Source organism: Pongo pygmaeus, chromosome X (assembly GCF_028885625.2).
Source record: "Pongo pygmaeus isolate AG05252 chromosome X, NHGRI_mPonPyg2-v2.0_pri, whole genome shotgun sequence".
Lineage (NCBI taxonomy): Eukaryota > Metazoa > Chordata > Mammalia > Primates > Hominidae > Pongo > Pongo pygmaeus.
In genome coordinates, this window is record NC_072396.2 from 113793209 (window position 1) to 113819598 (window position 26390).

General features: G+C 42.7%; 1 protein-coding gene across 1 annotated transcript; it reads right to left on the reverse strand.

Annotated features, from left to right (window-relative positions):
- Nucleotides 1-17217: 17217 nt before the first annotated feature.
- KCNE5 (potassium voltage-gated channel subfamily E regulatory subunit 5) lies at nt 17218-18662 on the reverse strand. The gene has a single exon (XM_054473119.1). It carries the CDS (start codon nt 18508-18510, stop codon nt 18082-18084), a length of 429 nt encoding a protein of 142 aa, XP_054329094.1. The 5' UTR covers nt 18511-18662; the 3' UTR covers nt 17218-18081.
- Nucleotides 18663-26390: the final 7728 nt, after the last annotated feature.

Sequence of the window (26390 nt, forward strand, 5' to 3'; positions counted from 1 at the left end):
TAAACTAGAAAATCTAGAAGAAATGGATAAATTCCTGGACACATACACCCTCCCAAGACTAAACCAGGAAGAAGTTGAATCCCTGAATAGACCAATAAAAAGTGCTGAAATTGAGGCAGTAATTAATAGCCTACCAACAAAAAAACAGCCCATGACCAGACAGATTCACAGCCGAATTATACCAGAGGTACAAAAAGGAGCTGGTACCATTCCTTCTGAAACTATTCAAACAAATAGAAAAACAGAGACTACTCCCTAACTCATTTTATGAGGCCAGCATGATCCTGATACCAAAACCTGGCAGAGACACAACAAAAAAAGAAAATTTCAGGCCAATATCCCTGATGAACATTGATGCAAAAATCCTCAGTAAAATACTGGCAAACCTAATCCAGCAGCACGTCAAAAAGCTTATCCACCACGATCAAGTCAGCTTCATCCCTGGGATGCAAGGTTGATTCAACATATGCAAATCAATAAACGTAATCCATCACATAAGCAGAACCAATGACAAAAACCACATGATTATCTCAATAGATGCAGAAAAGGCCTTCGATAAAATTCACACGCCTTCATGCTAAAAAAAAAACACTCAACTATGTATTGATGGAACATATCTCAAAATAATAAGAGCTATTTATGACAAACCCATAGCCAATATCATACTGAATGGGCAAAAGCTGAAAGCATTCCCTTTGAAAACCAGCACAAGACAAGGATGCCCTCTCACCACTCCTAATCAACATAGTATTGGAAGTTCTGGCCAGGGCAATCAGGCAAGAGAAAGAAATAAAGGTATTCAAATAGGAAAAAAGGAAGTCAAATTGTCTCTGTCTGCAGATGACATGATTGTATACTTAGAAAATCCCATCATCTCAGCTCAAAAACTCCTTAAGCTGGTAAGTATCTTCAGCAAAGTCTCAGGATACAAAATCAATGTGCAAAAATCACAAGCATTCCTATACACCAACGACAGACAAACAGAGAGCCAAATCATGAGCAAACTCCCATTCGCAATTGCTACAAAGAGAATAAAATATCTAGGAATACAACTTACAGGGTATGTGAAGGACCTCTTCAAGGAGAACTACAAACCACTGCTTAAGGAAATAAGAGAGGACACAAACAATTGGAAAAACATTCCATGCTCATGGATAGGAAGAATGAATATTGTGAAAATAGCCATACTCCCCAAAGGAATTTATAGACTCAATGCTATTCCCATCAAGCTACCACTGACTTCGTTCACAGAATTATAAAAAAACTACTTTAAATTTTATATGGAACCAAAAAGGAGCATGTATAGCCAAGACAATCTTAAGCAAAAAGAGCAAAGCTCGAGGCATCACGCTACCCGACTTCAAATTATACTACAAGGCTACAGTAACCAAAGCAGCATGGTACTTGTACAAAAACAGATATATAGACCAGTGGAACAGAACAGAGACCTCAGAAATAATACCACACATCTACCACCATCTGATCCTTGACAAGCCTGACAAAAACAAGAAATGGGGATTGGATTCCCTATTTAATATATGGTGTTATGAAAACTGGCTAGCCATGTGTAGAAAGCTGAAACTGGATCCCTTCCTTATGCCTTATACAAAAATTAACTCAAGATGGATTAAACACTTAAACATGAGACCTAAAACCATAAAAACCCTAGAAGAAAACCCAGGCAGTACCATTCAGGACGTAGGCATGGGCAAAGACTTCATGACTAAAACACCAAAAGCAATGGCAATAAAAACCAAAATTGACAAATGGGATCTAATTAAAGTGAAGAGCTTCTGCACAGCAAAAGAAACTATCATCAGAATGAACAGGCAACCTTCAGAATAGGAGAAAATTTTTGCAATCTATCCATCTGACAAAGGGCTAATATCCAGAATCTATAAGGAACTTAAACAAATTTACAAGAAAAAAACAAACAACCCCATCAAAAAGTGGGTGAAGGATATGAACAGACACTTTTCAAAAGAAGACATTTATGCGGCAAACAAACATATGAAAAAAAGCTCATTATTACTGGTCATTAGAGAAATGCAAATCAAAACCACAATGAGACGCCATCTCATGCCTGTTAGAATGGCAATCATTAAAAAGTCAGGAAACAACAGATGCTGGAGAGGATGTGGAGAAATAGGAATGCTTTTACACTGTTGGTGGGAGTGTAAATTACTTCAGCCATTGTGGAAGACGGTGTGGTGATTCCTCAAGGATCTAGAACTAGAAATACCATTTGACCCAGCAATCCCATTACTGGGTATATACCCAAAGGATTATAAATCATTCTAGTATAGAGACACATGCACATCTATGTTTATTGCACCACTATTCACAATAGCAAAGAATTGGAGCCAACCCAAATGCCCATCAGTGTTAGACTGGATAAAGAAAATTTGGCACATATACACCATGGAATACTATGCAGCCATAAAAAAGACTAAGTTCATGTCCTTTGCAGGGACATGGATGAAGCTGGAAACCATCATTCTCAGCAAACTAACACAGGGATAGAAAACCAAACACTGCATGTTCTCATTCATAAGTGGGAGTTTAACTATGAGAATTTATGTGCACAGGGAGGGGAATATCACACACCGGGGCCTGTTGGGGGGTGGGTGACAAGGGGAGAGATAGCATTAGGAGAAATACTTAATGTAGATGACGGGTTGATGGGTGCAGAAAACCACCATGCCTCATGTATACCTATGTAACAAACCTGCAAGTTCTGTACATGTATCCCAGAACTTAAAGTATAATAAAAAAATTTTGTTTAATTTTAAAAAAGAAAAAAAAAAGAATCACCATGGGATCATTAAAAAATACTGAGGTCTATACCCCTTTCCCAGGATTCTGATTTAATTGGTCTGGAAAAAAAAGAAATAGCAGCAAACACAGACACACTTCTTCAACCCTAGGTCGTCCTCCAAGTTGCTTCTTCTAATAATGCAACTGTAAAAGCAAAGACCTTGCTTTGGAGCCGAGAGGTCTAAGATGCTGTATATGTGGTGCCAAATTGCTACAAATTTATCTTGAAGGGAAGAAAAAAAAAGTATTGCTTATTGTAGGGGAGACAGTGCTGCTTTGGGAGGAGACAAACTTTTACCTGAGGAGAGAGGAGATTGACTTGGAAGACTGGCCTGGCTCCTGTTCCCACTCTGGCCCACTGGGCTGGGTTTAAGTCCCTCTTGAAACCCATGGAGACTTTGTAAGCTTCTCAGTGAGCACTGAGGTTCAGAGGCTGATAAACAATTCACTTGCAACTTGATGAGACTCCAAGCATAAATAGGCCTGGCCTTGGGCTCCACTAACCCAGTATAGAAAAGAATTATAAAAAGGATGGTTTGTCCTGCCTCTGTTCATAAGTCAGATCTCCAGTGCCTCCCAGAGGAGCGTATGGTGCCAGACAGATCCCTAGGCATGGACACCAGTATGCTCATGATGACATCTCCTAGCCACAATAGCTGGTGTGGACAATGGGTTCTGGAGGAAAAGAAAAAAAGGATAGTAAGTACAACTGATGGATCAGCTTATAGGCACTTGGGAAGCATCATTTTGAGGTATTCTCAGATACAAGCAGAGAACTCTCTGAGGGAACTAACTACCTCCTAGAGCACTGGAGGGATGGGGAAGTATAGAAACTTGAGTATAGCTATAAATGTGACCCAGAGTCACAAGCTAAAAGGGCCACAAGGCATTTGAGTCTTACAGGACCGTGCACATCACTCAGGACCATGCACATCACTCAGAGAGTATCCAAAGGCAGAACTAAGTCTTCTTTCCCAAAGAGTAGCCAGTGCATATTGGACAAGGCCCCAGCAGCCTTTGGATTGGCCTTTCTGCTCCCCATAGGAGTAAATAAGATAAAAAGTAGGCTCTGTCACATTGTATTTGGATTGGGGCCTGAGCTTGGCGGAGAAATGTTGCTTTTCTATATAGGTAGATGAGAACAGGCTTTTTGCCCTGAAGCCTGAGCCTCCATACTGATCAGTTGACAGGGCTCAGAGTCCCTGCAGAAAATACTTGTTTCCACTTCTCCCCTCCCAGACATTTTGCTTGAATTTCAGTTCTCTGCTGAAACAGACTCCCACTTAGGAAAACTCTGGTGAGCGTCACCAGACGTACACAGGCAACTTCAGCCGTGGAAGAGAGGTCTTTCCAAGTGGCAAACAGCTCTGAGGCTAACCTTGCTGATGGAGCAGTAAAGGTTTTAACTGTGGGTGATTACCCCAAAGACTCAAGGGGAATGAGCAGAAGAACAAAGAGGGAGATAAAGAAATGGGATGGTGTAAAGAGGAAAAATGCAGAGGAGAAGCAAAAACATCCCTTTTCATGTAAGTTGATTTTGGACAGAAATTCTTAGGAGCCAGGGCCTACATGTTGCCCAGACAGCATTCAGTCAGTACTTGTTCTCTGTAGCTCTGTAAAGTGAGCACTGAAGTTGGTTGCCAGCCCCAGCAGATTGACTTCATGACCGCTGCTGTATGCCTTGAGCACTGATGGAATTCCCCTACCGCCAGCACCTGGAAAAGCATGTTTCTGATAAATTCTTCTTGATCTTGAACTTGAAAATCTCAAATAACCAAAAATCTGGCTTTGGGTCATCATGCACCAAAGTTTGTGGAGAAGCAGATGGCAGGAGAGATACTTTTTAAAAAATAAAATGAACTTTCAAGGAATTATGTGGATTCAATTCAGATTCTGGAAAATTTTCTGCAGCTCTTAGAGATACCTACCTGAACAATAGATGCTTCTGGATCTCTGGGGGTTTGCAAGATCCTCAAATGTATTCCCAATCCTGAAAGAAAAGCTCGGTAATGTTTAGGAGAGTAGAGGAGGAGGGAGAAAGGGAGGGAATTTCCCATCTTACAAGTGGACAATCTTCTTAAACATCTAATGCCAAGAAGCTTTAGGCATTTATTTACTCCCTTAGGTGCTTAGAGAAACCAGTTCGGGGAGTGGATGTGACTATTCATTTCTCCTTTAAAAGGAAGCTCTGGTTCTCTGCCCAGTCACATATGGAATTTACACAAGCTTTATCCAGTTCACTATAAAGACAGGCATTAAGTTGAAGGTCCATCTATCTTCATTAAGCTGCTGTGCTTTGAGTTTAACCCCTACAACTTGGCTCCAGGCTGAGATGACCTCAAGAGGACTTCTTCTATTGACAATAGTTGGAGACACCAGCCCAGTTATTACTAATCTCAAAGACCCTGAGGAGGCAGGATTTGGGAGTTTTCTGGACACTCAAAATCACTGAACTATATTCATTGGCATTTATTGAGTGACTAATAACAATAACTAATTGTGTGTATTTCACATGCATTATCTCACTTCCCAACCCTCTGAGATAGGTAGACCCTAATATTATCATGGGGAAACTGGGGCTCCAAGAAGTTAAATCTCTTACCCAAAGTCACTGAGCAAGTAAGTGACAGAACAGGAAGTCTGATCTGTCTGCATGATCCAAGATGCCATGCTGATTCCTTCCAAGGATTTATCAATTGATAATCTTTCCCTTTTATTTCACCTCCACCATTCTTGGAAGAATATACCATACTAGCTATTTTCTGTTCCTACCATCAACTCACTCCTTAACCGTTTCCCTCTGGCTTTCCCTGTTCCCCACTAACTAGCCATCTGGAAGGTGACCAGTGACAGTCATCAGCAAATCAAATGTCTCCTTCTCAGCCTTCAGTTGCAACAAGTCTTCAGAGTCAGATGCTCCCTCTTTCTTGAAACACTTCTCTCCTTTGTCCTCTGCAATTTTTCCTCTTTCCTGTTACCTTTCTTATCTGTCCTTCTCTGTCTTCTTCAATAGATTTCTCTAATGTCTTTCTCCATAGATGTGGATTTTTCTCAAGGCTCTGCCCTCCACCTTGCCTCCACTCTCCTAGATTCAAAATGCAATGCCTCAGGGAGAGGCAGCATAATATAATGGCTATGAGCACTGACTCTAAAGTCAGGCTGCCTGAATTTCAATACCCCTCTTTCATGTGCTAGTAACTTTAGCAAGTTTCTCTAAGCCTCTGTTTGCTCATCTGTAACATGAGGATTCATTGAGATCATGTATATAGAGCACTTGAACCAGGGTCTGACAGATAGTAAGCCTCATGCAAGTGTTTGCTTTTATATAGTCTGGGCCCCCAGGCCCTAACTTTCACCTAGACTCCAGGCCCACTTCAACTGGTTTCTTCATATCTTTCCCCAAAGATCTCTAAGAAACTCACATGTCCATAATTGCCTTTATGTCTCCTTCTTTCTATCCCACCTTTTATTACTCATCTCTGTCAAATATCACCACTATCCTCATCAGCATGCTGTCAAAACCTAATGATACCACGCATACTGGCACATGCCTGTAAACCCATCTTCTTGGGAGGCTGAGGCAGGAGGATCACTTGAACTCAGGAGTTCAAGACCAGCCTGGGCAACATAGTAAAAACCCATCTCAAAAAAACAAAACAAAACAAAAAACAAACCCAAGACTTTTCAGCTCTGTATGGGTTGGAAGAAAAAGAAAACCCTAATGGGTTTGACTCTTCCCTCTCACTCACCATCTTATTGGTTGCATAATTCTGCCAATTCTACCTTTAAAAATTCTCCAGTCTGGATGATGAAAATGTTTTGGAGTTGATAGTGGTGATGGTTGCATACCATGTGAATACACTAAATGCCACTGAATTGTACACTTTAAAATGGTTCTAATGGTAACTTTTGTGTTATGTGTATTTTACTACAATAAAAAAAATGAGGAGGTTGAGGCTCCAGTGAGCCGTGATTGTGCCACTCCAAAGGCACTCCAGTCTGGGTGACAGAATGAGACCCTGTCTCAATAAAAACCAACAACAACCAAAAACTGAGCGTATCTCTCTACCTCCATTGCCACTATCATAGTCCAGGCCACTGTCATCTCTCCTCTGGAATATTGTCACAGCCTCCTAACTGGTCTTTTATACTTCTGCTTTTGTCTACCCCCAAAGGTACTGATCCAGGAGGTGTGAGTTGGGAGCCTGGGAATCTGCCCTATTAACAAGTGCCCCAGAGAGTGTTTATTAAAGTTTGGGTGTCATTGACTACAGCATGAAGTCCAAACCCCTTAGTCTGGCAGGATCCTTCATATCTTCTCCTTAGTGTGACTCTCTTCCCCTTTATTTGACTTCTTCTTTGTAACTGCTTTATATTTTGACTAAGGATGATCATTTGCCATGAACTGAGAAGTAGGATTAAGACCATTTTCTCTGAAAATGCAAATCAAAACCACAATAAGATACCATCTCACACCAGTTAGAATGGTGATCATTAAAAAGTCAGGAAACAACAGGTGCTGGAGAAGATGTGGAGAAATAGGAACACTTTTACACTGTTGGTGGGACTGTAAACTAGTTCAACCATTGTGGAAGTCAGTGTGGCGATTCCTCAGGGATCTAGAACTAGAAATACCATTTGACCCAGTCATCCCATTACTGGGTATATACCCAAAGGATTATAAATCATGCTGCTATAAAGACACATGCACACGTATATTTATTGCGGCACTATTCACAATAGCAAAGACTTGGAACCAACCCAAATGTCCAACAATGATAGACTGGATTAAGAAAATGTGGCATGTATATACCATGGAATACTATGCAGCCATAAAAAAGGATGAGTTCATGTCCTTTGTAGGGACATGGATGAAGCTGGAAACCATCATTCTCAGCAAACTATCGCAAGGACAAAAAACCAAACACCACATGTTCTCACTCATAGGTGGTAACTGAACAATGAGAACACATGGACACAGGAAGGGGAACATCACACACTGGGGCCTGTCGTGGGGTGGGGGGAGGGGGGAGGGATAGCATTAGGAGATATACCTAATGCTAAATGACGAGTTAATGGGTGCAGCACACCAACATGGCACATGTATACATATGTAACAAACCTGCACATTGTACACATGTACCCTAAAACTTAAAATATAGTTTTTTAAAAAAAGATAATTTTATCTGAAATTCAAGGAGGAGAGAAAGAGACAGAGAGAGGCGAGAGAGAGAGGAAAAGAGAGCTCTGGATTTAAACCTTAGCTCAAATCCTAGCTCTACCACTTACTAGCTATATCACCCAAAGTAAGTTACTTAACCTGTCTTCATCCTCTCTCTCCTTATCTGTTAAAATAATAGTAATACCCTACAATTTTGCTGTGAAGATTAAATTAGATAACACACAAAAAGTGCTTAGCATTTATGTATTTACTGTACTTTTACAAAAAGTTAATGAGTTTCTAAGCTTAGAAAAAATAGAAATGATACATGTTGATGACATAGTTTTTCAATAAATGTCAGAGTTGTTTCCTCAGTGCTTAGCCCAGTGTGTGGCACATATCAAAAGCTAAGTACATTTTTTTGCTGCTGTTGTTATTAATATCATAAAGTTGGGGCTAGAATCAAGCACTCTGGCAGAGAGCTTAACCCTGGTAAGGTGAAGGAGCACATCTTCCTGAGAGCCGGAAGCATTTGGGATGGCTGTGCGGAGATGGCTCAGATAGAAGCTGAAGAAGCTCCTGTCAGTTGGCCTCAATCTTCTCAGAAATGAAGGAGGTGAAATCATCTCCTGAGAATGAAGGAGAGGGATGCGGCTGGGGCCTTGAGGGGAGGGCAGGAAGTTTGGAGCAGCTGCTATAGGGAATGTGATAGGGAGTCAGCAAGCGAGGAATGAATGGATTGTTGAACAGCCAGAGAAGCCAGCTTAGACAGCACACATTGGCAGAGAACGCAATGCAGGGTTTTTCCAACAAGCCAAGAGTGGAAACAGCCACCTTCAGGGGGTCACTCAGGGCTACATATTGGAAGGACAAGAATGGGACGAAAGGTAGGATAGTGAAGGATTCTAGGATGGACACAGGAGCCATGGAACTGCCCATGGACCTGGGCTGCAAAAGAAGTTCATCTATATTCCTTCAACACATATTTAAACACCATATATTTTATACATATTATACAAGTGCCTGGGCGTGAGGGATGCTGAAAAGAGCCATACACACACAATTTATGTATTTAACATATGCCCACACAAAGAGTTGCACACAAATGTTTATACAAGTTTTATTCATTATTGTGAAAAACTAGAAACAACTCGGATGATCTTCAACAGGTGAATGCATAAACAAACTATGATACCTACCTAAAATTACTCAGGAATAAGAAGAAATGAACTATTGATACATGCAACAATATAGATGAATCTCAAAAATCAGTATGCTGAATGAAAGAAGTACATACTGCATTATTACATTTGTATAAAATTGTAGGAAATGCAAATTAATCTACAGCAACAAAAACCAGGTCATTGATTGTTTGGGCCAGCAGGAGGGAGACACAAAGGTAATTTTGGGGAGTGATAGGTAGGTTCATCATCTTGATTTTGGTGAGGTTTCACATATATATTCATATGTCAAAACTCATCAGATCATCCACTTTAAATGTATGCACTGTTTGCATGTCAATTATACCTCAAAAATGTTAGCAAAATAAATTTTTTTTAAAAATTGACCATAGAAAAATAAAAAATAAAAAAATTGACCACGAAATCTCTGCCTTCATGGATCTTATAGCCTACATGGGAAAGACTGACAATAAACTAGTAAGTAAACAAAAATCATTATTTTAGACATTGTTTCCTGCTGTGAAGTAAACATACAGGACAATGGGATAGACAATAGGGTGGGAGTGGCAAAAAGGAGCAACTATAGATAGGATGGTAAAGGAAGGCCGCTGAGAAATTGCCATTGAGCTAAGTCCTGAATGATAAGAAGGAAACAGCCATAGGATGATGTAAAGAAAGAACATTCCAAGCAGAGGAAACAGAACATGCAAAGGCTTTGAGGCAGAAAAGAACTTGAAGTGTTCAAGGAACAAACAGCCAGAAGACTAGTGTTACTTGAGTTTAGTAAGCAAGGAGAAAAGAATATCAGGAGGTGAGGTTTAGAGAAGTTGGCAAGGGTCAGATCATGAGGGGCCTTATAGATCATGGCAAGGAGTTGGGAGATTATGTTCTAATCATATGGGTAATCCAATGGAGGGCCTTGGATTACCCATATGATTAGAACATAAATAGAGAAGAGACATGGTCTACTTTATGCTTCAATATTGCTCTAACTGTTGTATAAAGAACTGACTCTGGTGGGGGCAATGGTAAAGGCAGGAAGACCAACTAGGAAGTGTTAGGCTAGTTCAGGTAAGAAATGATGGGGATATAGACTAGGGTGGTAGAAGTGGAGATCGTGAGAAGTAGTCACATGTAGAATTTCTTTTGGAGGTACAATGGAAAGAATTTGGCTCCTAGACTGGCTATGGGAGGATGAGGGAAAGAGCAGAATCAATCTGACTCGTGTTTTGGCATAAGCAAATGGGTGGTTGGTGGTAGTTCCATTTACAAAAATGGGTGCTATCAATAAGGATAATCCTATAATTAAGTATCTTAATAAATCTCATCTAGAAGCAGGAAAGGCTGCACAGAAAGACTAAAGGTGTAATTTGTAGAGCAATAGCATTCACTCAAATTAGCTAGGAAAGGAGGATGTTTGGTATTTTGTGTTTCACACTAACCTTATGTTTGTCTGTGCATATGTAACATGATGAAATGATCTTGTTTTGTCTTACTTCATCACCGTCACCAAGACATGTCTTGTCTTGCCATTGGACTTCTCTGGTATTGGTGTTCTGTGAGATTGCTTATGTCCAATAGGAGAATAACATGGCCTACCTGTGAACATCAGGCCAGCTTCTAAGAAGAGTGAAACCTAGATGTAAATGTCACATTAGTTCCCAGATGTCAGGGGATGTTTTTTCTTTCACACATAGAAAAGCAAATTTGGGAGAAAGGAACTCAAAAACTCTAATTTGGACATGTTAACTTCGAGACAGGTTTAGGTACCCGAGAAGAGATGTTAAGTAGACAGTCAAATATGCAAGTCTGAAGAGTAGGGGTTTCAACAGATAAAAAGTATATAAATTTGGGAGTCATCATTGTAAAGACTGTATTTATATGTGAGGATAATATTTTTCATGTTGAGACTAGTTGACATCATCAAAGGAGAAAGAGTAAGATGGAGAAGAAAGAAGGTCCCAGGATGAAGCCATGGGCAGTTCAACATTGAGAGGCTGAGGAGATGAGAAGGAACCAGTAAAAGAGACTGAGAAGAAAAAGGGCTAGTGAAGAAAGAGACAATCCAGGAGACTGAAGTGTTATGGAAGTCAAAAGATGAATTTCTACAAGAGTCATCAACTCCATCAAATGCTGCTAAATAGTCACAAAGAATGAAGACTGAAAATTGGGCATTAGATTTGGCAGCATATAGGTCATTGGCGACCAGGACAAAGCAGTTTCATTGGTGTGAGGAGCTGAAAACCATATTGCAATGGACTGAAACAAGATTAGAAGGTGAGAAACAGAGCCAGAGTGTAGACTCTGGCTTCATTTGGGGAGTTTTACTCAAAAAGGGAAAAGAGGACTAGGGCAATAGCTGGAGGAGGGAGAAGGGCAAGAGAGTTGTCTTTAAGGTGAGCAAGCCTGACATATTTTGTATGCCAACAAGGAATGAAGCAAATGAAGCCAGAAGGAGAACAACATCCTAAAAAATAGCAATAGTAGTGGAGGGATTGGAAGTCAAGATGAGAGGGAAATACAGAGGTAGCTACTGAACCCTTCCCCTGGGCCAGGCACTATGTTAACTTCTCAATCTTCACAGCAACCCTGGGGAGGTAGGTACTACATCTATTTTACAGAGGGAGAAAGGAGGCTTGGAGGTTAAGTAACTCTCTTGATATCACCCAGTTAGTGAAAGACCATAGATTTGGACCCATGCAGCCTGGCACTAGCACCTACATCCTAGGTACTACAGTATTCTGCCTTAGTGGAAGATGGAGAAAATCAAAAGGTGGGGGATCTTGAACGTACCAGCCACCTGGACTTGCTAGAGGAAAGGCTCAAACTTCCATGGGATAGTGCCAGATACTCGGTACACAGGATGGAGACTAACCCAGCTGATTTCAGAGCAGCTACCTCCAAGCAGGGCTTGTCATTTCTCTTTGGCCTTGATTTAGTATAGACTTATAGGTAGATTGCAGGAAAATGATGGCAACTCCATTCTTACAGTCCTCAGGGGACCCATCCTTGTATTTCTCCCCTCATTCTCCTCAGCCATTCCTCTTGGTGTCGTATTTGCTCAGGTGGCCTTCCAGTGGACAGAGGGCTAACTGGGAAGCAGGGCAAGGGCTTCTCCCCCTTTCCACCTGCCCCAATTACTCCCATCTCCGCACACATCTTATCCCCAACAATAGGAGGCTCACATGAAAATGAAGATGCCCTCCTAGGCTGAATGTTGCAGTCTTCCAAAATCCCCTAGAAGCAGTGGAGATAAAGAAAAAAAAACAAAGTCCTTTCCTTGAGAAGCTAATCACAATGTTGTGACTGCCAGAGTTAGCTTACCCATATCATATTTGAGTGTCCTAGGACAAACCCTCTTTCATGCCTCTCTCCCTCACTCAGTGTCTGAAAGCCACCATTAAAAATATATTCTTTGCATCATTGCTGAGATGAATAGCAGATCAGGTGTAAATGAATAAGATCATTAGATCCTAGCAGTAGGAAAGAGGTAGTTTTGGAATACTGGGACTAGGGAGAGCAAGAATGAGCTCGGAACAAGAAGGGGAAAAATGAGATAAATACCAATCCTATAGTTTTTCCAGAAGCTGATCCTAATCACATTGCCCCTATTAGGAAGTGGTCCTAAAAGAGGAAGATTGAAATTAACAAGTCCTTTGTCTCCATTCTTTCTTGTGCTGGGCCTGCTGGAGCTGTAGCCCCTACTGCATCACAGCTAGATCCTAAAAAGAGCCAAGGGGAGATACCCTGTTCTTCTAGGGACCTGAAATATTTTCTTGAATAGACATGTTATGAGTTGGGTATGTGGAAATCCAGTGAGTTTGTACTGCAATCCAGTCATTCATGGCCACCTCCATCCTCCCCAGGGTTCCAAGAGCATCTGGCAGTGAGAGTAGAATGTGACTTGAGAAGTTGTGGGAAGTCCAACATACCCATCTCTGTAGTCTGCCTGACATCTGTAAATATTTCAAGGTATATCTTCTTCCAGATTCCACTGAACCCCACAACTGGAGTTTCTTTCTTGGGGTTTTACCTTTACACTGTCCTAAGTGATCTGTTATAAAAAGTGAATATCCATGGAAGGGGTGCCATCTGAAGCAATGATTAAGTATGCCACTTCTATTTAAGGGAATTTAACTGTTCTCCTTTTTCTCCGACTGAAAATGGCACTGTGGTAAAACAATGTCAGTGTACTTAGCACTACTGAGCAGTACACTTTTAAAAATGGCTATGTGAGTAAATATTACATAATGCGTATTTTACCACAATTTTAAAAATGTATCTGAGGTATTTTCCTGTCTGCTCTGGCTGCACTCTCTTCAGAGGAAGAGGCACTGGCCACAGCTTTGACCACGACTCTGTCCTCTTTCAAAACATAGCAGATGGGGGACTAGTTGGGGCCACCTGGTCCCATGCTGTGAGGTCTAGCACTGAAAGAGGAATTGGCCTAATCACATTATTTGTCTTCCTGGACAGCCTCTAGGTTATGTTAAGTAGGAACAAAAGGGCTGAAAAGTGACTTCTCATCCAACAGCTTCTCCCAAGGCCATTTTTGATGGAAAGGTCAAGTTCACCTAGGCTGGCTATTGACCAATCTAATCTATTCACCTTCGGTGATCCTCAGTCATCATACTCTCTCACCTTCACAGAACATTCTAGTTCATTCTTCCTCTTACCTCCCTTATGAAGCCCAGCGCCCCTGATTCTTACCCTTCATTCTTTTCTCTTATGCTCGCTACCAATCCCTGAAGACTCCTGTCTTCAAAAGTCTAGACTCCAGTCCTGGTAGAGCGTTGTAAATAAAGTGTTACTGTCATACTTTTTTTAAAGAGCACCATGGGCCTGCAGGTAAACGAGAGCAGAGTAGAATGGTGAGACAGTTATGCAGTTTCCTAGTCAGCCAAGATCCTGAGAATGGGGTAGATAAGCTTGAAAATCTGGGAGCCAGTGGCTAAGTATCAGCAATCCTCTTTTTTGAGCACTAACAGCAGAAACTACATAGTGGAAAATTTTCTCTTCCTCCCACTACTCCCACCCAAGTGCCAAGGACACTCCTCCAAAGAAAGAAAAGGAAAGTATAAACTTAATACCTTCTATAGTTTCTATACTTCTCCTAGCCTTTTCCCATATATTATCTCACTTGATCCTCAAATCCCCACAGCTGTAGAGACTGGGGCCCTGAGAGGTTAAGCAGCTCACTCTGAGAAACAAAGCTCGTTAATTGGCAAAGCCTGAGCTGGACCCAAGTTCTCCTGATTTCTGGTCCTATGCTCTCTCCCCATCATGGTGTATTTGCTTTAGCCGACAGGCAAGATTGTTTGGAAAGCAGCCCAGACCCTTTTTTTGTTGTTGATGATACAAGTTATGTGCAGATCTTGGGTTGATAAAAGCAATGACAAATTGAAAAAGAGAAGATGGTAACTACAAACAAACAAAAGACCCCACTTATATCCTTCTAGAAAAGTAAAATTGATAACACAGAATTGTGTCTGTAATAGAAGAAAAGCTTTCATTTCTTTTCGCACTGTCGATGAGTAATTCCAGACATTGAAACTCAAAACATCCCCTAGTTCCTCTTTGCAGAAAGCCTCAAGTTACAAGTCAGGAAGCAAAGGTCTTTTGCTTCATTATTATTTTGAAGTGAATATCTGAACCTGAGTTGAAACAGGATCTGGTTATGCAGAGAGGAGAAATAGACTGTTTGGTGGAGTGAAAAAAAGAATCATTCTATTAGAATGTTTAACATCTTTAAAATCACATTAATGACAAAGCTAACATTTTCCCAACTTGTATAGTCAGCTATTGCTATTCAGGGATACATTATCAAAACTGGGGGTTGGCCAAGCACCTAGTTTTTCTTTCTTCTTCCTATGTTTTTCTAACCACAATATGATCACTTCAATGCTGTTAACACCTCCACTGTCTGGTAAAAGTTGAGTGTCCAGACTTCTGAAAAACTTCATTATCTGGGAGACAGTTGAAAGTCTGAGAATATTTGAAAAAAGCCACTAGAAAATAAACTAAATCACTCTTCCCAGCCCACTTCACTTTTCTGACCAGGAGGGTTCTATAGCTACTCTCGCTACATGTTCTTCATGGGTACCCTAAGTCATCATAAAAAGGCTAAAATGTTTTTAAAAGCAGGAACATTTTCCATGGGATTTGTTTTCCACAACTGGCACATTAATGTGTATTATGGGCACTGTCCTAACTGCTCCCAGCTTCTTTTATTTTTGGCAATATATTCTTTTAAATGTCTATCGGAAAATGGTACAAATGTGTTTACAAAATTTCAACACCTGAAGCAGTGATTATGCCTCATTATCAAAATAACCTTGAGGCTGGGCATGGTGGCTCACGCCTGTAATCCCAACATTTGGGAGGCCAAGGTGGGCAGATCACTTGAGGTCAGGAGTTTGAGACCAGCCTGGCCAACATGATGAATCCCCGTCTCTACTAAAAAAAAAAAAAATTGCCGGCGTGGTGGCGCAGGCTTTAGCTCTGCTACTCGGGAGGCTGAGGCAAGAGGATCGCTTGAACCTGGGAGGCAGAGGTTGCAGTGAGCCGAGATCGCGACACTGCACTCCAGCCTGGGCGACAGAGCAAGCCTCCGTCTCAATTTAAAAAATTAATAATAATAACCTTGAGTCCCCATTATGCCAGATAAATGAGTGACATTGTTTTACTTAGAATACAGGATTGAAGACTGCCCCGTCACACGTCCTCAGCATTGCTGTATATTGTGCCCTCCCTCCACATCCTCCCCAGGCCTCCCTGCCTGGCTGAAATGGCTCACACAGCTTCCCTTCTCTTTCTGTCATCGTCTTGGACTATTGCCCAATCCCTGGCCCTCACCTTCACGGGTGACCTTATGGCTGGAACAAGGACTGGAGAAGAGCCAATGGGGCAAGGCCAGTATAGCTTCAAGGAGTGAATCCTGAAAATAAAGGTAAGTTCACTTATTAACAGTTCCAATAAAATGCTAGATGGGCTGGAAGGTAAGACCCAATGCCTTGAATAAGGTTTGTGTGTTATCAATGCATTTAAGTGACTGGTAATGTATTTGTCCTGCTATCATTATCAGAGAACCCAGCTATATTTAAGCAAATTGGCTTACTTCTAAGAGGTGATTTTATGTGTGGTTGATGAAGCCCAAACAGCCATCATCAGACATAAGCATTTCAGCTGTAAGCAGGGAAGTTTCTGACAACCTTCTTGAGACAAGGAGAATAAATCAATACAACACACACCTCTAACTTTACCCATCATTGGTTAAGATTGCTCAGTTCAAGAATTTTCTCTTTGACTTCAGATTTACACTATTTGGTGGCTTCCTTATCTTTTAATAAGCCACTTTAAAAAAGTTATTGGCTAGGTGCAGTGGCTCACGCCTGTAATCCCAGCACTTTGGGAGGCCGAGGCAGGCGGATCACTTGAGGTCAGGAGTTCGAGACCCTCCTGGCCAACATGGTGAAACCCCCGTCTCTACTAAAAATACAAAAATTAACTGGGCGTGATGGGGCACATCTGTAATCCCAGCTACTCAGGAGGCTACTTGGGAGGCTGAGGCAGGAGAATCGCTTGAACCTAGGAGGCAGAGGCTTCAGTAAGCCTTGATTGTGCCACTGTACTCCAGCCTGGGTGACACAGTGAGACTCTGTCTCAAAAAAAGTAAAACAAAAACAGTTATTAAGGTGGCTTCTAAAAATTAGGTTTGCTAATAGCTAAAAGTGATGGGCCTTAAAGGTTTTTTAAAGTGCATCCTGAAAAACTGCATTGTGATCTTTGAAAGTGCTTCAGAAATAAGAAAAAAGGAGGGATAAGTAATAAAGTAGGTATAACTTTTGAAACATTTGAAAAAACAACCCATTTAGTCATATAAACATTTTCTTCACCCATAATCACACGTATCAAATTGGAGCTGGTTATATAGATATAAATATCACAACTACCCAACCCCCAAATCCAAACATCATTTCCAAAAGCAAAAGAAAAAGGATTCCTTCTCCATATGGTACTGGGTCTTAAGGCTGGAATCTTTGAGAGAAGAGTCTTTCGTTATTGTTTAAACAACCTTTATTACCTGCCTCTGACATTCCCCAGGGTTACAGAGCAGGGGACATCTGAGCCTCAAGTTCCACGGATGAAGCAGACACTGCAATAACAACTGAATCAATAGAGGAGAGGCATTTGGAAGTACTGGGGTGATACACCCAGTAATGGTAACCCTCAGCAGAAGATGGCATAGCTACCAAAAATCAGGCGTTACCACTGGGATGAAAACTGGGGAGGCAAGAAAACCATACAGTTGGAGTCATAGATCATTTCCCTCCCCGTTGAGCACTCCTCCCGCTTCCGTCCCCCATTAAGTTCATTCTATCCCACAGACTGGTCCTAGTGTCCTGCTAGCTCCCTGCTGAAAGAGAGAGGGAGGGAAAAGATGTCTGAGGTCTCTTCATTTCCTTTGTCTCTGTCCCTAAGGCAACTGGAAGCTGGAGCTGCTACAGTCGGCCTGGCAAGTAACTGGCCCCTGGAGCAGCTGCCAGTTAGACGGCCCAGAGTTCTGATAGAATGCATTGCTTCAGTTCAGTGCCAAGTGTTGGACATGTTGGATTCAGTTCCCAGAGGGCTGGAGCGTGCTGTCAGGGCTGTCTGAAGACAAGAGAACAGAGGCAGTTTAGTGCAGTTGGATGTGCGGAGTAGGGGTGGAGGCGCAGGGGTGAAGAGGGAGAAACTGGCCAGGAATGGGTAAGGTGGTGCTTCTCCTTCCAGGGCCTTCCAGACAAGGTCTCCTGGCCTCTCACCATTATCTGGGCCTCAGATGAGGCGAACCCTAGAAGGGAGTTGGGGGTGGAAGGCGGGAGGCGGCCCAGGGATGAGCGAGATGAGGAGGGCGCGAACCAGCAACCTGGGGCTGTGGTTTTAGACCCGCTCAGCGCCCTGGGCGAGGGCAGGCAGCCCCCCGGAGGCAAGCTGGCGGCGGCTCTCGGCCTGGGAGCCCGCGGCAGTCTCGGCGTCGGCGGTCAGGGCGCCTCCCGGGGCCCATTCGTGCTCGGCGCAAGCCTGGGACGGCTCGTCCTTGGCCTCGACGAGCTTACGGGAGCGGGTGTAGGCCAGGATGAGGCCTCCGGCCAAGCAGGCGTAGAAGATCATGATGAGCAAGATGTAGAGATAGGCGTCGTCGCCCTTGGCGCTGGTCACCTCGCGGCCCACGAAAGGGTCAGGCACGACCCCCATGCCCATGCTGGGGCCAGGGCCAGCGCCCAAGCCGCTGGCGTTACCCCGGTGGTGCAGCTCGAGCAACAGGCGGCTCAGAAGGGTTCGCAGCCGCTGACTCTCGCTGCAGTTCATGGCTTTTGGGGAGTGACACGGCGGCTCCAGGACGCTGCTGACCTTTCCCCCTGGGCGAGGGGAAGCGAGCTAGCGAGCGGGCCGGCCGTCCGGCAGGGCTCACCAGCGGAAACAGCAGTGGCACCCAGCTCTCCGGCGAGCGCGCAATGGCTGGGGGCGCCGACCGCGGGGCCTCCTTATTCCCTCACTCCCGCCCCTCCTCCCTTTCCCCACCACGCCCCCTCCGGCCCGCGGCCGCCTCTTCCCAGGCTCTGGCTGTCTCGCTACCCCAGGAAAAGGGGACAGCTGGTGGGGGGAGGAGAAGGGGACAAGAGTCGGGGCGAGGCTGGAAGACGGGCGGAGGGGGCGGGGGCTCGGAATGCGCGAGGCCCCAGGCAGCAGAGGCTGGCAGGGCAGCTTGCTGGGGCCAAGCCTGGACCCTGGGCTGCGGAAGAGAATTCCTTCCAAGTTCTGGCCACCTGCCCTGCAGGCCAGGCTTTGGCCCAGATACAGCATTTGGCCCCCTAAGGCAGCTCTGCCTTGGGGCGCTTAAGGGAGAGGGCCGACGCCTTTCCGCAGCAGAGACCCCTTGTCCACATTTTATGGAAGTTACTCCCATATACAAGGACCCAGGCCTATCTTTCTAGTCCTCATTCCTTTCCTTTTCCCCCAGCCCCCCTTTTCACCCCCCTCCCACCTTGTCGGAGGAGAGCATCTTATTCAGAAGATGCTCAGGCTGAATTTGGTGACTGAGTGCTCAGGCACCTGCTAGACGGCCAAGGCAGAGTAGAACTCCCTGGTTATCCAAAATGGTTTCTGGTGATATAAGTGATATTACATCTTCTTGGAAGCACCCCTGCACTGATGTCCTATGACACTTTTTGAAAAGTCAACACATCTCAGCACATGAATGTACTATTCATAATGGCAGCCTGTTTCCCATGGGTAATAAGCCATCTTCCCAGAAGTGAAACCAAGTTCTTCCAATAAGAGTAGCATGCACATTTTAAAAGGCCCTTTGACTACACTCTGTGGATATCTCGGGATCGAAAAGTGCCAGTTCTAGAGAATATGCTCACCCTACTCCCAGTTAGGCCAGCAAACAGCTATGTACCTCTCTAGACTTGGTAACAGGTCTAGGCCCTAATGGCTTTTAGGGCAGCCATTTTTTTCTCAAAGGCTATCTTTTTTTAGGAGAAAACAAGGCACCAAGACAAAGATCAGGCCAGATATGTTAAACTGGAAACAGACTGAGCTTCACAAAGGAAAAGGGTTGGTTTGTAGATGCTGGGGTAGAAAAAATGAGGTAGTGCTGGCTAGGTCTGGTTGTCCATAGTTGCCAAATGAGAGCAGAAAGCAAGAAAAGTGTATAACCTTATGCACACCTTGAAAATAATGCTGCCTGTTCAAGACCATTCAGTCCAGGGACCATTCAATCTATAGGTGCCATGGGTTAAAAAAGGAAGGTTTTCCGATGCCTCTTCCCCAACCGTTCTTCAGCCCACCATCCACCCAGGGGCTGTAGCCTTCTGTGTGTTCAGGTGAGGTTGGCACCAAACTGTATCCAGGGTCTCAAACAGAGCCTTGCTTCACAGCCTCTAAACAGGCCTCAGAGACATTCCACATGACCCTGACACTGGCTCCCTTCTAGTCACCTTGCCTCAATATTCTCACCTCAGAGGGGCTCAGGAAAGAATTGTTAAAGCAACTTGGCAGGATGAATGCCAGAGGACACAGCCAGAGAATTTTCAAAGCACTACTAACCTAGTGATACGACTGTTGAGCTAAAAAGACTTCTCTTATCTGTTAAAACAGGAGTCCCCAACCTCCCAGGCTGCCGGACCTTGGCCTGTTAGAAACCAGCCGCACAGAAAGAGGTGAGCAGAGGGTAAGCGAGCATTATCGCCTGAGCTGCTCCTCCTGTCAGATCAGCAGTGGCATTAGAGTCTCAGAGGAGCTCAAACCATATTGTGAACTGCGCATGCCACGGATCTACATTGCATGCTCTTTATGAGAATCTAATGCCTGATGATCTGAAGTGAAACAGTTTCATCCCGAAACTATCCACCCCTCCCCAATGTCCATGGAAAAAATTGTCTTCCACAAAACCAGTCTCTGGTGCCAAAAAGGTTGAGGACTGCAGCGTTAAAATATACCTAGAAATAGCTAGGGTTTTGTTTTTTTTTGTTTTGTTTTGTTTTTTTGAGAGGAAAGGAGGAAGAAACCCCTTTACTGTAACATAAAAATAATCATTTAAAATTGTTTTCTAATTTCAACAGCCTTATGAGCTAATAGGATTCTCATTTTCCAAAGAGGAAACTGAGGTTCAGACTGGTTAAGTAGCAGGACTGGAATTATAAAGTTTGACCTTCTTCTTCTCAGTCCTCACACATTACTTGTATCAAATGGGTGGTATTCATGAGCTATCTCCATTTTCCCACCTCTCCCTTCTCTTGAACCTTCTAGAGTCCAGTGCTTTCTGCCAAAACTGCTTTCTGTAAGTCAGTTCACCAGTGACCTCCCGGTCAAATTCAGGGGTCTCTGCTCCCTTTGCATCTTTGACCTCGAGGATGAATTTGAAACCATCAACCACCCACTCCTTCCTGTAACTGTCCTACCCTTGGCTCTTGTGGCATTGCATTCTCAAGTTTCTCTTCTTATCTCTCTGACCCATCATTCTCTGCCTCCTTTGCTGGCTCCTCTTCTTTCCTCCTCCCATTAACTGTTGGAATCCCCAAAGACTCAGTCCTCAGCTATTCTCTCTCAACACCCATTTCCTTGAAGAGTGTCTCTTACATGGTTTCACCTACCACTTGGCATATATTTAGCCAAATTTGAATCTCTAGCTCTGATTCTTGGTAGCATGTCTCAGATCCCTCTGCTCCTTCCTTTCTGGTTTTATTGCCACAAGCTTAATCCATGTTCTCATTACCTCAGGTCAAATATGCAAACAGAGAATCTCCTGGCTTACAGCCGAATCTATCATGTTATGGTTAGAATAATTCTGCAACACCGCTTCCATCAATTCAGCCCTATGTTCGGAAACCCAGGAGTTGTTACTCTTTGATTCTTTAATAGAGTTTAGTCTTCTGTGGTGGAAATTAAGTTCTCACCACCAATAGACACCATCTTCTCCCCTTTGAATTTGAAAAACAGCATCTCCCTGGGGTTCCTCTGCAATACTCTGTGCATTTTGCCTTCCTCAAAATTTGCTGACTGAAAGAAGCCTTGCTCCATGCCCCTGTTTTTGCTTTCAGATTCTTCACAATGCACCCTTCTGAGTTTTACTTTGCAGCATTCAATGAACAAATCTTGGAAAACACAAAAAAAGCAACAAGAAAAATTTTGGAAATCTTGGAAAACACAAAAAAGCAACATGAAAAAAGAACAAAAAATTATCAATAGTGCATACTCATGACTCTCTCAAATCTCTCTCTCTCTCTCATGTTTCATGGCCTTTTTCCCTTAAAAACACATGGTAAATTTTTCCATGTCATTTACTATTTCTCCATAGCGTCATTTTTTGTTGTTGTTGTTTTTGTTTTTTTTTTTAGAGTAGATCACTTACAGGTTTTATTTTTTTAAAGAACATCTTTTCCCTAGCCACAGTATAGTTATAAGGTAAGAATAATTTCCAATATTGCACAATGAATGCATCCAGATCCTGTAATATTGATCAAAAGAGTGGATTAAAATGGAATATGACAGCAATTTCATGGAAGTCTCCCTTTCTAAATACTGACTCCTTAGTGTTATTTTATTGTCTACACAGTACTCCAGACTATGGATCTACCATAACTTATTTAACTTTGCCATTTATTGTAATATTTCCGTTATTTTCATGTTTGCTATTAAAATAATGTTTTAATAAACACAATGCTACTTCCAGTTTTATTGAAAGAAATCAATACCAGAGAGAAATCAACCTACTAATTTATAGAAGAATGGCATGGGGAGGGATAGATGTGTAAAAGCGGGTGGAAACAGAAACGAAGAATAGTCATAAAATTTAAAAAGGCCCAACACTCCGAAAAAAACAACAGGTGTGGGGCGGAGGGGATTCTGGCTTTCTTTTCACACTAGGGGCTGATGGGCATCCTTTAAATCTCAGTTCCAGGCCAGCCTGGAATGGCTGAGATGCCAACCCCTTGCCCTACCACACTTAATGAAACTGCCAATCCACCAGATGGGCACTGGTTCTCATTCCTCACCACCCCTCCACCCCCATTTTCCACGAGCCCCGTACCTGTCAAATAATCATCTGTTTATCCATCACCTGGAACTCATTTCCAAAATGGTAATCAAGGGTGTTGACAAAGGGAGGTAATTTACAATCATGTATTTAGACTTTCAAAGAGTCTCGGGAAAGTTTCTCTTCCATGCCAAAGTTGTTTTAAAAGTACAATTGAGGTGCCATGGATAGGAAATGCTTTCCCCATTCCTTGAGACTGTGAGTGCCTCCTGCCAACAGTGCAGCTCTATGGAAGTTGGTTGAATTGAACTGAGTTGAGTTTGGCTAGTTGCCAAAGGACAGACACAGATGGTAAGCACTGTCGGAGTCCAGAAGGCTGGCAAAGCCACAGTGGGCTCTAAAGGAGAGAAAGAAAGAAGGCTTCATGAAGCACCAACTAAAGACTGAGAAGGAATCATTCATTCATTCATTCATTCATTCAACAAATATTTATTACATGTTGCTTTGTGTGAAGCACTGTGCTGGGTCCTAGAGACACATCGGTGAGCAAGTCACATCGGTGAACAGTCTGTGCCTTTATAACTCTCACAGACAACTTCTTTGTGAACTGGGGACAAATAGGGAGTGCCAGGATGTGGAGCTGGGTAAGTAGTGGGCAGGACGACCAGCCAGAATTTGGAGAGAACTGAGACTCTGGGCCCAATCTCTAAGCACTAGAGTCCAAAGCCTTGTTTGGAAAAAGGAAGACTCCAGGTGGTCTGAGCTCACTGTCCCAGGCTATGCTGCAAGCTTCTCTACCTCCTCCTAGCAGCACAATCTTGAGGATATGGTTTGCCATAAGCCACCACAGTAGGTCTGTTGTCAAAAGACTGATAAGAGTAAATTAGACGGTTCCTTAATCCAACTGGGGCTTCTCAGTTTTTCCATGGGAATATACACAGCATTTCAGACTAACTGGGGTTTGATAAAGATCACAATATTTGTAGGTTGGAATGGGCCTCAGGAGCTTCAAATGCCTTACTTAGAGACTTCTTGGAGATCTTCATGGGCTTCTGCTGATATCCCCCTATATTCAGGCCACATACTGGAGCATCAAATTTGGTCCCTGATTTCATTTATCAAGTGTCTAGCATATGCCAGGCATATTACATACATTATACTAATTAACCTCATAACAACATTATGAGGTGGGCAGGTATGGATTCAACAGCAGTGTATCTTCAATGCTGGTCAATCAGAATGGACTAACAAACCATCAGAATAGATGTTGACTGTGAACAACCAGTATGGCCTTACAGAGCCACAACATCATTGGGCAAAGAAGTAGGACAGAGGCACAGACTAAATCGCTTCCCATTTCCCAGGGGATCAAACCAAGATCTCATCTCCTTAGGCTTTGGGGCTGTCCTGGTCATTTTGAACCTCTCTTTATGGATGCTTCCACCTGCTCCCGTTGCTCATTGCAGGTACCTGAAAAGCTCCCTTGCCTGCCAACCCCTCTAAAGCAATGGCATCTATCGCACCTGCCCCTTTCTCCCAGTAAATTCCTAAAGATGTCATTCCTTGGCTCAAAATTCTTGAATGGGTCCACTAGACTTCCAAATGATCACCTTAGTGTGGCCTTCAAGACTCTCTGTGCTCTGGCCTGAAGATGCTAGCCAACCCTACTTACAGCACTAGTTACCCAAAACGTCTTCAATGCCACAAACCTTCTAACTAGATGAAATCTCACTCTCCTTAGCAATCTCATAGTGTAGAATAGTGATGGATGGGCTCATCAGATGGCCCCTACAGACCTCACGAGGGCAGGTGCTGTGTTCTTCCTCTTTGTATCCCTCACCATGCCTGGCACAGTGCCTGGCACATAGTATGTGCTCAGGAAATTTTTACCTAGGTCTGAGGTCTGCCTTCCTGTAATGAAACTTACCAACTTTGAAAAAGATTCACTCTGTGGGGAATGTGAAATTTTGTAGTTACATTTTTCCAAAAAAAAAAAAATTGTGTAAAATTTCAAACGTATAGCGACATTGACAGAATTTTACAGAGGATATCTAGTAACCATCTAGATTCTACCACTAATATTTTCCCATACTGGCTTTATTCATCCCTCACCTATCCACTCCTCCCTCCATCTATTTGTCTATTAGTTATCTTTTTTTTTTTTTGAAGTTGCATACATCAGTATGCACTTCACTCCTAAGCACTTTCTCCATACCTATCATTAATTATAGTCCAATATTTGTTTATTATTCTTTTTTCCTTTTGAAGTAAAATATACATACAATGAGATATATAAATATTAACTGCATATTTTCTGAGTTTTGGCAAATGTAACCCCTACTAAGATATAGACTACTACTCAAGAACATTTCCTCTCGTCGTTTCATAGGCAATCCTCTCCCTTCACCCCCAGAGGCAGCCACTGTTTTTTTTCTGTCATTGATTAGTTTTGCCTGTTATAGAAGCTCATATATATGGAATCATAAGGCATGGACTTTTTTGAATAAGACTTATTTTACTCAGCTTAATGTTTTTGAGGCTAATGCTAATACATGATACATAATGATACATAATTCACATATATGATACATAAATCATGACACATGTTGTTGCAAGTATCAGTAGTTTGTTCTTTTTTATTACTGAGTGGTACTCCACTGTGTGACCATACCACAGTTTGTTTATCCATTCTCCTACTGATGAACACTTGGTCTGTTTCCAACTTCTGGCTATTAAAAATAAAGCTGCTCTAAATGTTCTCATACAGTTCCTTTTGTGGACATATGTTTTCCTTTTTCTTGCGTAAATACCTAGGTGTGGAAATGCTGGGTCATGGGAAAGATGTACTTTAGTTTTATAAGAAATTGCCAGACATTTTCCCAAAGTGGCTTGTATCATTTTAGACTCCCACCAACAGTGTGAGAGGATTCCAATTGTTTATGGTTACTCGTGCAGCTCTCTGCTTCAATTGCATACTTAGCCTTGCAGTGCACCCATGAAATGCATTTATCATTATACTTATAAAAGGGCCAAGCCTGACTGTTTGTGGCTTAGTACTTAAAACTTCCCCCAGTTTTGATGACTACTAAATGAACACCCAAGCTCTAGGAAATTGGTACATTGTGAGGGTAAGCTCTATGTGATAATAGCTTTTACTGAAAGTGACAAACACTGTGTTAAACACTTTACATACATTTTCTCACCTAATCCTTAACAACAACCCTCTGAGGTAGGTAAAACAGTATTCCTATTATACAGATGAGGAAATTAAGTTGCAGAGAGGTTAAGTAACTTGTCCAAAGTTGATTGGCTCATAGGTGGTCAAGCTGAGATTTGAACCAGAGTCAGTTATCTTTTTTATTGTCTACTGTCCTTTGTATAGAAACTATCAGGGAAAATAAAACATTTCAGGGTTGGTAGTCTCATCTAACCCTCTAATTGTAAAGATGGAGCTACTGAGGTCCAGAGAGGAGAAGAGACTTGCCTGAAGTCTCTCATTAGTTAACGGTGGAGCCATCAGAAGCCAAGTCTCCTGACTGCCTCGCAGTCAGGAAACGTTTTCACTCCACTGCATGGCCTCCTCCAATGCTCTGGGCAATTCAGATTTTATTTCCAGCTTTGTAATGGTGACAAGGGTGCAAAAACCACTTTGAGATCTTTGAAATAAGTACACGAATCTAAAAGGGTGGAGTGAAATAAGGTCAACCTT

Coding starts and splice junctions, on each gene's coding strand:
- KCNE5 (XM_054473119.1), bottom strand. CDS start 18,510: ATGAACTGCAGCGAGAGTCAGCGGCTGCGAACCCTTCTGAGCCGCCTG.